At 43.1% G+C, this 12,336-nt stretch overlaps 1 protein-coding gene across 1 annotated transcript in view; it reads right to left on the reverse strand.

Annotated features, from left to right (window-relative positions):
- Positions 1-12,336, reverse strand: part of NEB (nebulin) — a 172,025-nt gene that overhangs the window by 75,327 nt on the left and 84,362 nt on the right. Inside the window, exons 74-83 of the mRNA XM_083155043.1 lie at positions 9,817-9,921; positions 7,481-7,792; positions 6,348-6,452; positions 6,144-6,242; positions 5,624-5,728; positions 4,785-4,892; positions 2,465-2,776; positions 2,277-2,381; positions 1,715-1,819; positions 214-318 (exon numbers count right to left, since the gene is read on the reverse strand). Of these exons, the coding sequence (XP_083011169.1) occupies positions 214-318; positions 1,715-1,819; positions 2,277-2,381; positions 2,465-2,776; positions 4,785-4,892; positions 5,624-5,728; positions 6,144-6,242; positions 6,348-6,452; positions 7,481-7,792; positions 9,817-9,921 (1,461 nt within the window). The remainder of the gene's footprint in view (positions 1-213; positions 319-1,714; positions 1,820-2,276; positions 2,382-2,464; positions 2,777-4,784; positions 4,893-5,623; positions 5,729-6,143; positions 6,243-6,347; positions 6,453-7,480; positions 7,793-9,816; positions 9,922-12,336) is intronic.

Genomic DNA, 12,336 nt, shown 5'->3' on the forward strand with positions numbered 1-12,336 from the left:
TACACTGCAAAACCAGGTTGGTTTTGCAATGTAATTGATTGCCGCTTTAAAAAAAATGGTAAAACTCTCCCAAAATCTATTGCTTTCTGAAACTCTCACCCTATTACATTTGGCCATATGTCTTCATTCTTAGATCTTTCACTTTTTATTGCTTTATTTATCCCATGCAGAAAACAAAGTAAACGCATCGCTCTTGTCTAACATAACACTTACTTCACTGGTCAGCTTGGTCATGTCCCTGGAATGAGAGATCTGAGGAGTTTCTGCAGACCCGATGTAATGGCCTTTTTCCGCGTTAAAGGTTTCTTTGTATCTCAGCTAAAAAAGGAGAAAAGAAAGTAAGGATAAAAAAGAGATCCATTATATATATTTATTGACACTTGCTCCTGGCTTACTAGGAAACAACACTACCTTGTGGAGGTATATCCAGTGAGGCCTATTTTTATCCGATACACACATTTTTTTGCCTCAGGACCTTTTACTCTGGTCCTCTTCATATAAAACCAAAGCTGGTACTTTATTCAATGTACAATCGCAATTGAGGAAATGATGACCCCTGATGAAGTCTTTTAAAAAGACAAAATGCTTTGGGTTGTTTTATGAAAATATTGAAGTATACAGTGCAATACCACATTAAGAACTCTTTCATAAATCTCATTTGGAGGACGCTTATGTTTTCATTATTTGGAACAGGGAAGATTAACTCCAGTTTGTGCTTCACATCCCTGCTAAGGATTTTGGACGAGCGCCTATTCACTATTTGTCATGTATATCTGTGTTTATTTACTCTTCCTTCGGAGAAAATATAGAGTTAACGCTGCTTACTAAATTAATTTACCGATTGTTTTGTTGTTTTACAGTTTGTAACTGTTAAATTTGAGAGTTAACAGAATTTTTTATTAAGAAATTAAGCAATTTCCATGTAGTATAGATAACTGTAGCAGTCTTGCCTGTACTTGCACTGCAAATGATATATATATATTATTTATTTATATATAGGAATTATTATGTTATGATAACCTATTATGGGGCAGCACGGATGGTGTAATAGTTAGAATTACTGCCTCACAGCGCTGAGGTCATGGGTTCTATCCCCAACATGGCTCTAACTGTGCGGAGTTTGTATATTCTCCCTGTGCTTGCGTGGGTTTCCTCCGGGTACTCCGGTTTCCTCCCACAATCCAAAAAATATACTGGTAGGTTAATTGGCTTCCAACAAAAATGAACCCTAGAATGTCTGTGTGTGCGTGTGTGTAGTACATGTGGTAAGGAATATAGATTGTAAGCTCCACTGGGGCAGGGACTGATGTGAATGTTCAACTATTCTCTGTAAAGCGCTGCGGAATATGTATGCGCTATATAAGAAACTGTTAATTAATAAATAATAATAATAACCTTGAACTTGGTAAATGCTTTACTAGAATCTGCTTATCGATTAAAGCATGTTTACCTATATAATGAGTGCTTATTACATAGCCCGCTATAATCTCTATTGAATGATACTGAATGATTGAAAAAACCCATACAACATTTTTATTTTATCAGAAAATTGGGGTTGAGTCGAACCCATGATGATCTTCAAACACACTAGTGTCTCATTGTATCAGTGACATCACTAGTTCGTTATAACTTGATATACTGTACTGCCTATACTGAAGGTGTACCAATTACTGAAGATCATTATGGAAATACTGGGTATGTCGAGAAAACTCACATCACTTTGGTTGACATTGTTGAGTTTGGCAAGTACAATTTCTGGGGTTTCAACCACATGAGAGAACTTGGCAAAGTTGTCTTTGGCATCCTTTGTATAGAGTCTCTGTAATGAAAATCAAGAGTGAGATTATCATTCGTGTTTAATACATAGAACTGTGGTCAGCAACAGCCTATTATATCACAGGCCTCACACTTGGCACTCTATGTCAAAGTAAGAAAGCTTTTGGCTAATAAAAGCCCCATAAAACCATGTACCCCACCTCCTGCCGGTCCCCAGACGGTTCCCGCCGCCTTGCCGCCGGTCCTCGCCCCCACCTACCCCCCCCCCCCCCGCACATCCCTAACCATGCCCGTCTCCCTGAAGCGGAGATGGGCAGGGTTCCCGTCCCCCGCTGCCCGGTAACTGTGACGCGCGTGCATGTGGGTGCTTGCGTGTCCCAGTCAGATGGAGCGCCATCTCACCAGCTGGGGCAATCTGGCGAGCCCCAGTGCTGGCCGAGAGGCGCTCCATCTGTACTTCTATTAATAATAATAATAATAATAATACTGTATATACAAACCTGGTTCACCAACTGTTGAGCCTTCCTCACTTTTTGATGTTCTACAGAGTCAAGTGGAACCCAGCCACATCCACGGATCCATTCCAGGTCAGATTTATAGAGACTCTATAACAAAATAAATGATGGTTATCATATAGCGTAAAGAAGTACAATGTGATGATGATACAGAGAGCACTTCCATTACTTACATCACTCTGTAGATCATAGGCCTTCCGGGCTTGTATGCAGTCACTCTGATCGGGGTGACATGTCCATTGGTGAAGGTAATGGCGATAGTCAATACCACTGCTCAGGAGCTGCCCTTGCTTAGCTGTTTCAATTGATACCATATCAAAGGGAATATTGATTTTAGATTTTTGTTTTTCATAAAGCTTTTTGTACTCTCTGTCATTCTGGATCAGGTTGGCATGCTTGAACCATTTTAGTTTGGGATCGGCATCTGCGTTTGGAACGCCCACATAGTGACCTCTTTGTTTGATGTAATCAGCTTTGTACTTGACCTAAATAAAGCAGACATTAAATAATAATAAGGCTAATATTTTAATTTCTAATATAACATTTAGATTTATTATTACTGGAGAGATAAGTGACATAGTCATTCCAAATATATGTTTATTTATACTTTTTAAGGGCACCTGTTACCTACATATACAATGCGATTATAAATTGTATAAGCACCCTAATGGGGGCTTACAATGTTAAATGTTAAGCTGATTCTATATAGTGTGGTGAGCGCAGCGAGCCACCGAGGCCGAAGTGTGGCGAGCGCAGCGCGCCCAGCTCGGGGACGTGGAATACATGTAAAGTAATGCGCGTCCCCGAGCTGCGCTCGCCACAATTCGGGCTCGGAGACTCGCTGCGCTCGCCACACTATATAGAATCAACTCCACACCGACGTGGATAGAGGGGGTATGAAAAGGTCGGAGGACGCGTGCCGCCGCCCCTCGCGGGCTCGCTGCGCTCGCCACGCTTCGGGTTCACGTTCATACTGGGGGTGGCGTGGGGGTGCATTTAACATTGTAAGCACCCATTAGGGTGCTTATACAATTTAAAATCGTATAGGGGGCTTAAATCGCATTGCATCGCTGTGCACCGGGTGTATGGCATGCGATGGCATGCGATGCGATGAAAAATCGTGGTCTGCGATGCGATGGGCACCGTGATTATACACAAGTACCAAGATTAATTTTATAACAGTGACTTTAGGAGGCATACAGTATGTTCGGCTTATGCAAAAGACATAACAAAGAATGTAGCCAATCTATTGCCTGGAAGCAGTGACATCACTGAATATAGTTTCTGCCTCCAAATGGATGTATCCACTAGATCCCATTTGCAACATAGTTATGGCAAATGCCTACGGTTCAATAGATCTACATTTATTAGATAAACAGGTTGACCCCAAAGGGCACTAAATGATACCAGTAACCAGATTTAAAAACCATATGATAATAGAATTTAGAGATCTTGGTTACATATATTTGCAAATACATGGGTAAGCCCCAAGCTGATCATCAAGGCTTCTCTGAGTATTAGATTTGGGGTGTGGCTAGAGGGGTATGGATCATTAGGTCTACAACAAGAAGGCCGACAAGCATTGGTTTGACACCATTAGGTCGACATGCTGAAAGGTCAACATGGGTCTAGGTCGACAGGTCATAAGGTCAACACAAGCATTAGGTTGACATGGGCTAGGTTGACAGTCAAAAGGTTGACATGGGGTTTTTCACAGCTCAAAGTGAAAATACATTACAGAAGCCATCAATTTGACAGGCTTTTAATATGGTGATGAATCTGATTACTGAAGCTGAGTTGTTTTGTAAATTAGGTTGTTCTGTGTTCTAAGTCTATTTTAATTTTTAAACTACTATTGACATCCTTTTTTAGCACAGTTTCTATGTCAGCTCTATACCACTCTGGTTCTTCACATTCTACCCCTTTCACAGCGCACAAATAACCCGGGTCGGGACCCGGGTTGTTGCCAGGTCGACCTAGGTCACTGTGCGGTGTGAAAGAGCATTTTTTAAAAATACAGGGTCCAGCAACCTGGCAATTCGACCCGGGTAAAAAGAAGGGTTCTACCCAGGTCGGACCCAGGTTTCTGGGCAGTGTGAATGGGTAACCATGGGTCGAGCGACCCGGGTCCCATTCACTTCTATGGAGGACATAGTAGCATCAGCTCAGTGCTGCCTCCTCTCCCACCCGACATGTTGCCACTCTGCTCCACCCCTGGATGCAATAAGCAGGGTCGCCGAGAGCCGCATTTACCACAAATGATGGGTCGTTCCCGGGATGGACCAGTGTCCTAATCCCAGGTGTGAACCGGCATTTGGGGTCTAATAGCAGTATTAGTCTGTACGTTAGATGTGAAATAGCTGACAAAATGCTTTTCATTAATCAAAACGTTTCAAACTATGATACAACAGTATACTAAAATGAAAGATATGAATACCTACAGTATACTGTGCATCAAGTATCATAAACACTCTGCAGACAGTCTGTAATTACCTCGCTTGAAGCATTGGCGCTCTTCTTAGCCTGCGTTATCTGTATTGCGTCATGCGGTAGAAGGTAGCTGGTGGCCTTCACACTATCCCAGCCTTCTGTGTACAGTTTCTAGAACATAAACAAAGATGGTACAATGTAAGTAACATGTGGCTGCACAGGAAGTAAATAAATTAATAGATAAAGGAATAACCACAATGCCACTATGGGGAGGTCATGTATTTTGTAACTGCTGACTAGCCACCAGTCCAGGATCACAATAAACTATTATTGGTTACTTGACAATACAACACAAATTTGGACAACATCCATCATAAATGTGATGTTCTAAGAGGAGGGAGCAGGTTATGTGTCCAGGACAGGATGGGGTGTGTGTGGAGGGGGGGGGGGGGGGTGTTAGACTACAAAAGTAAGACAACTGAGTTTAGAAATCTCCTGGGGCTTGCATTATAACTGGTATTTAAAACGTGGTCCTCCAGTCAGAGGCGGGACTACCATTGGTGCAGCAGGTGCAGTGCACCGGGGCCCCTGAGGTCTAGGGGCCTCACTGCTAGCCCTGTCACCCACTGTTTTTCCCTGTCACACTCTGCCTCCCCCTGCCTCTGCCTGTCAACCCTCTGCCTCTCCGTCACCCACTGACATGTTGTGAACTTGGGTTGGGGTGGAGAAGGGGGGCCAAATTATATTTTTGCACCTGGGTTTACCACCCACAAGTGCCGCCACTGCTTCTCATTTTAGCCTCTAATAAGCTACATAACTTCTATACTGAGACTAAAAACTTAACATAACACAACATAAAACTGGGAACAAATCTACCAACGTAAGGATCACAAAATACATACGTTGTTGACGTTCTTGGCTGCCTCTCGCGCAGTTATCAGCAATGGAGAATCATTCACAACTGTGTACTTTGTCTTTATGTTGTTCCAAGCTTCATGATATTTAATCTGAAAAAAAAAAGTCATTGTAATGACAATAAATACTGAGGTATGAACAAACCTAGAAAATGTAGAACTTACTCATACTGTCAATGTATTACATATCTGTCAAACCAACTGCCTATGGAACAGAACTGAAGTAAACATAATTGTCTCATTCAGAATATTTAAAACGTCCTTGAAGACTCAGTAAAAGCTGCCTGAGCAACTTTTTACCCAATGACCACTTAGGAATCCGGTCCCATTGCAACAGAAAATGGTCAATTATCTACTCATACTCCAAGTCTTGATATGAGGACAATTTTGAATTAGCGATGCGGAGCTACGGCCAGCATCACCCATATTATCAAGGAAAGCAGTATCACTAGACTGCAGTCTGAGTTCTAACCAGAAATCATTGACATACATATCATGGAATACTTACATCGCTCAGAATCTCTGCACCTTGTTTAGCCGAGACGTAATCCACTCTGTCGGTGACTGGTGTAAATTTGAGAGTTTGTGGTTTAGTTCTATATTTGTTCTGCAAATGAAATGACAAAAATTTTTTATGTTATATCATCATGGGCAAATCTCCTATCAAGTACGTGACAGGTCTAATGATAATAATAGATATAATAAACTGTACCTCGCTCAAGATATCCTGGGCAAACTTAACCTTCTTGACATCATAAGACTCATTTGGCATCCATCCAACACCGCGAAGCCATTCCAGATCTGACTTGTAAAGAGCCTGAAGGTACAGCAAATAAAACGTGGCATGGTTAGAGAGTTTTGAAACAAGTCTCTGATTGGGATTAAAACTAAAGTCTACAGTATGCTCTGAAAAGAAACAGTACTCAGTCATCAGAGCCTACTAGATACAGTATCTCCTCTGCTTTTGCCATGATTAACTACCTCCATGTTTTTAGATTTATAGTAATGTCCTTTCCTGGATATAATCCTCTCTTTCAGAATTGCTTCTCCTCTCACAATCTCCGTCCCAATATCTCTGTATGTTTTGGTTCCTCAAGGCTCAGTATCGGTCCCCTAGCAATCATCCTACATATCAAATACAGGGGATGCCGCCTTTCTTCCCAACCCTTAAAAGCAACAAAACCATTTATTTAGGTTTATTTCCTAATGGATATTTCCCAGTAGACTCCTTTAGCTGTTTTACCTCTATCAAGGATCAAAGATGTCATGTTACATGACCAAAAAGGAGCAAATAGTTTATCTTCTCATAGATTTTCCTTTGCTCTCAGGATATGCAACATAGTTCTAGCCTAGTCCGATTTAAGGCTCCTCTGCACCCTCGGCAAAATCGATTCCCCCCCTCCCAACCCCACACGGACACCAATACCCACTTTCAGTATATAAGTAAAAGTGTGAAGGTGGCGTCTTAGAAGTTTCACAACTACCACCTTCATCATAGACATCCTTCATTTTGTGATAGGCAGACTTGTTGGCACCTCCTAAGATCGTGGTGGTCTAGGCAGCTGCCTAAAGTGGCCTAATGATACAGCTGGCACTGGTTCTAGCCACTTTTAATAAGGAGATGATGGCGGCCTTTATCCAGCATAAACTGATGCTGTAGACATGATGCAAATTACATACCCAATTATCACTTTCAATGATTATATGGAATTTATTTGTTATTTCTAAGTGATTTGGTGTAGTTAAAATTCAGTATTAACATTGGTTTACCAATACCGTGATGTTCTCTGAGGAGGATCAGCAGAAAAAATCACAATGTAATTATGTTAGACTTGGGAAACTTACGTCACTCTGGAGGTCATAGGCCTTTCTCGCTTGGATGACATCATTCTGGTCTGGGAGGCAGGTCCACTGGTGCAGATAGCGACGGTAATCAATGTCGCTGACCAATGTCTGGCACTGCTTGGCTGAGAGGATAGACACCATATCTACAGGCAGGTTCACCTTCGTTTTTGTCTTCTCAAAGTCTTTCTTGTATAATAGATCACTGGGAAGTTTAGATGCCTTCAGTGACCATGCCATTTTGCTGTCGTCATGAGCGGTGGGAGTTCCGACATAATGACCTTTTTGTTTTTCATGGGATAGTTTGTATTTATACTGTAGTATGAATGTATCGGAAATAAGAAAAATGCAACAGGCCAACATTAGATTTGTTACGTGGTAATGGCTTTAACACACAAACAAGCAGCGGCTAAAGTCAAGAAGAATATGGTAACACAAATACGAATAATTTGACATAAAAAGAAATACGGTGGATAAATGAACATTGCAACATAGAGAGATATGTTTTGCACATGTTGGTGCGCCTTTTTATTTGACAACAGCTTTGTTAGTAGCTACAGCCAAGTCATCTATTCTATATTAAGAATAGACACTGGGCAATACCCTATTAACAGCAGTAATTTTACTGTGGCTGATGGATTCGTTGTGAGCTATGCAATTAGCTGCGATAGGCAGCACTTAGCGAGGATAATGATTCCCATGCCTGAGTCAAGCAAAGCATAATCTCAGAAAAGAAGTCTTTAGAGCCACTATAAACACATGGCTCTGGATACTTATCATGGTTCCATTTGTAATCTAAAGAAAACATTTGATTTTTGTCGAGGAATGAATTGGATAGCCCGATATTGGCCATCTCTCAAAAATCACAAAAAAGTTTCAGGAGCAAAATGAGTGGGGCTATGGGGATCATTCTAAATTGATCTTTTACATCCGCACATGTGCATACTAATGTATGCGCATGTGGAGGGTCCCTGGGCAAACGAATTTGGCGATTTGCATAGTCGCCGATCCGTTCAGGGGCACGTGCCCATCGGAATGCCTAGCATTTCAGGGACTTCCCAATGAAAACTCTGGCCATTTCCATGGTAATTCAGTGATGACGCGGGTGCTGGGGCGGGCAGCTGATGTCACCGGATGTCAGCTGCCCTCCCTCTTTCATACAAGGTAGCTGCAAATATAAGACACCAGAGAGTGTCTTAAATTTGCGTGCACCTTAGAAATCATTCGATGGTCAGTGACCATTGAATGATTTCCTCCCCGCATGCAAGCTGTGAATGGATGTTTATGCTAAACATCCATTCCTATGCATGCGGGGAAACTCGGCATACGAGGGGGATGGCGTTCATGCGGGTGGCAGGTGGTGTTTAAACCATGTACAAAGCTGCAAACTGAGCTTTGCATGTGAACCAGAATGACTTCCTATATATACCGGCCACTATAGTAAGGCATAAATCAAATGCTTTGTAAACATGGCTGTTCCTATAAGGAACTTGCAACATTGACATTAATATAGTGGTATAATACAAGAATAATATCATAACTTATAAGCAGTGAGAACATCTCCCATTTCTGGGGTTTTTATAGAGTAAAAGAACTATTCTGCAGCTTAAAATAGCCATATCATTTATAGTAGGGAGTAGTAGTAGTAGTAGTAGTAGTAGTACGTTTATTTATAAGGCGCCGCAAAGTGTCCGCAGCGCCGTACATAGCAAACAAAAAACAAATGACAGGGTAACGTACAGGGTGTGTTGAAAAATACAGTATAAATAGGGGTATAGCTGGTAGAACTAAAATCAGCATCAGTTCAGAAGTAGGTGTCAAAATTGTCGAGGAGACTGAAGATGAAGTAGAGGAAGGGAATAACAGGACAGGAGCACAGGTGAGGTAAAGAGGTAGGGTGAGTACGTGAGGAAGGAGGTCCCTACTCATAAGAGTTAACATACTAAAAATAGGTGGGTGGACGAACAAAAACAACAGGATAAGTAGGAACGGAGGGGAACGGAGGCAGGATAGGAGGATCAAAAGAGGTTAGGAGGAGGGATAGGCTAGTCGAAAAAAGTGGGTTTTGAGGGAGCGCTTGAAGGAGGTAAGGGAATCAGAAAGCCTGATGGGTGGCGGGAGGTTGTTCCAGTGCAGGGGGGCAGCGCGAGAGAAGTCTTGGACACGGGAGTGGGAGGAGGTGATTAGGAGAGAGGTCAGTCGGCGGTCAGGCGGTCAGTGAATTACGCCATATATATTGTTACATTATTAAATTACAAGTCACTATATATGAGTATAATTTGCAATGGATATTGCTCTTCTGTACTGTACAATGTATATATTAGGTAAGCTATACTTACATCACTTGCAATCTCCCTGGATGCCTTGGCTGCCTTGATGGGAATAGCATCAATTCTGAGATCATAGTTCATTTTCACCTTATCCCAGCCTTCTCTGTAGCGTTTCTAAAATGGAAACATGAGAATAAGAATAAGGACAAAACAACAGATCACGATTGTAGTTACAAATGTTACTATAGACCAGTGGTAGCCAACTCCAGTCCACGAGAGCTACCACACATTTTCTAGACAACCTAGCTGCTGCACAGGTGCACTCATTACTCACTGACACATTTTAAAAGATCCACAGGAAAACATTAACTGTTGGTAGCTCTCGAGGACTGGCATTGGCTACCCCAACTATATACATTTAGAGGGGATGCAGTTACCATCCCGGCGGTCGGGATCCCGGCGTTCAGAATCCCGGCCGCCGAAATGCCGACACATTCTCCCTCCTGGGGTGTCCACGACACCCCTGGAGGGAGAATAATTTAGTGTGCCGAGCGTAGCGAGGCACCGGGCCCGCTGCGTGGCGAGCGCAGCGAGCCCGCAAGGGGGGGGCGATCCACGTCCCCCCCTTGTCGGCATTTCGGCTGTCGGGATTCCGGCGTCGGGATTCTGAACGCCGGGATCCCGACCGCCGGGATTCAATACTGAATCCATTTAGAGATATATATTTAGTGGAAATTGGTGAGGTTTGTCGTCAGTTTGTATCTGACACATTGTAATGTCTTTTGTTAGGGTGTCAGAATAATAATCTATACCACTTCAATTTAGAATTTAGTGAGGGAAATGCATGGAGAAGAAACAGCTGCTTTTGGTTTGGATTTGAAGGATTATAGTATTTATGACCCTGAGCCAATGACAGTATGTCCCTGATTCTAATACCTTTGGTCACCCACGCATTCGCACAGGGGACCGATGGTTGTGCCCTGCGCATGGGCACTGCACTGTCAGTACGGCACTCGCACAGTGTGTGTGTGTGTGTGTGTGTGGGGGGGGCGGTGGCAGCTCTCCGACATGGGAACGCCCAGCATTTCATGGCCATTCCCATGTGAATGCAGGAGTGATATGAGGTTCTGGGGGCAAGCGGCGGCTGTCACATGTCTCAACTGACTTATATTTGCAAGCCCTGGAGAAATCATTGAATATTATTTCTCCAGCAGAGTGCACATGCGAGGGGATGTCTTTTCAGAATACATCCCTTTGCATGGTTGCGAGCAGATACGGCGGCAGGGTAAACTACAACTGCTAGGTAAACTGCAAGCTTAGCAGGTTACCAAGCAGATTAGGCTAAGGGTCTAGGTCAGGGCTGGGCAACACCGACTCTCCAGATGTTGATGAACTACACATCCCAGCATGCCTTGAATCAGTTTCAGCATGGTCACATAGCAAAACTAATGCAAAGCATCCTGGGATGTGTAGTTCATTAACATCTGGAGGGCCGGTGTTGCCCAGCCCTGGTCTAGGTCCATGAGTTTGCTTGGACTCATTTACATTATTTAGTCTACAATTTAAGTTCACTATCACAATATGAAGGGAGTTATTTTGAACGTGCGATTGGTAATTAGAGATTAGAGTGGATAATAGATCCCATTGATCTACAGATGGAGCACCTCTCATGCAGCTCCAGCGCTCAGCAGAATGCCCCCGCTGGCAATCTGACTGGGACACGTGCGTGTCACGCACGCGCGTCCCAGACACTCGGCAATGGAAAGGTTAGTGGGGTGTGGGGAGGCAGCGGGGACAGACGGGGACAAGTGGAAATCTCCGTCAGAACGGGGGTGTGCGAGCATCTCATGCACATGTGCCCCCTTCCAGCAGCTGGCGGAGGCTGGTGATTTTATCGCCAGCCCCCCGCCGCTGAATGATGGGGGCTCATCTCTAGATAGCAAAAGTTTGCAAATTCAGGTGTATTTTGTTCTGTCATGGAATCTGGTTGTAGTATATTAGGTCGACAATGTCTAGGTTGACACCAAAAGACCCACATGCATAATATCCACTCAAGCCCAGGGTTGACATAGAAAAGTTTGACACATGGAAAGGACAAAGTTTGTCATGTTTTTTTTTTTTTCAATGTGGACATCGGAGCACTTAGACCCATAACTAGTGTATCACCTCCCCTAGCATGGCTCAAAACCTTGGACAAGGAACCTTGCTGAACTCGGCACACTTTACCATTCCCAATCGGACTCCATGTGGATGGTAAAGTATGAAAAAGTTAAAGAAAATATAAAAAAATCCCCCAAAATGCATGATAACCTTTTCGTCTGTCAACCAAAGCCATGTTGACATTTTGCTCCTTTCAACCTTTCCATTATGTTGACTATATGCATGTCAAACAAATTATGATGAACTATTGTCTGTCTGCTTACACACTGTCAACCTTCCATCATTATATCATGGAAACAGTGCCATAACTAGGGTCCGGCACTGTTGTTGGCCTGTGGTATCTGCATTTGGTATTCAGGGTGTCGGCTAGCCAATAAAGCCACAAGCTGGAGCTACCATTGGATTTTCTGAGCACTCCGCTTTCATGAC

The sequence above is a fragment of the Crinia signifera genome, chromosome 7, assembly GCF_055691185.1.
Source record: "Crinia signifera chromosome 7, ASM5569118v1, whole genome shotgun sequence".
Lineage (NCBI taxonomy): Eukaryota > Metazoa > Chordata > Amphibia > Anura > Myobatrachidae > Crinia > Crinia signifera.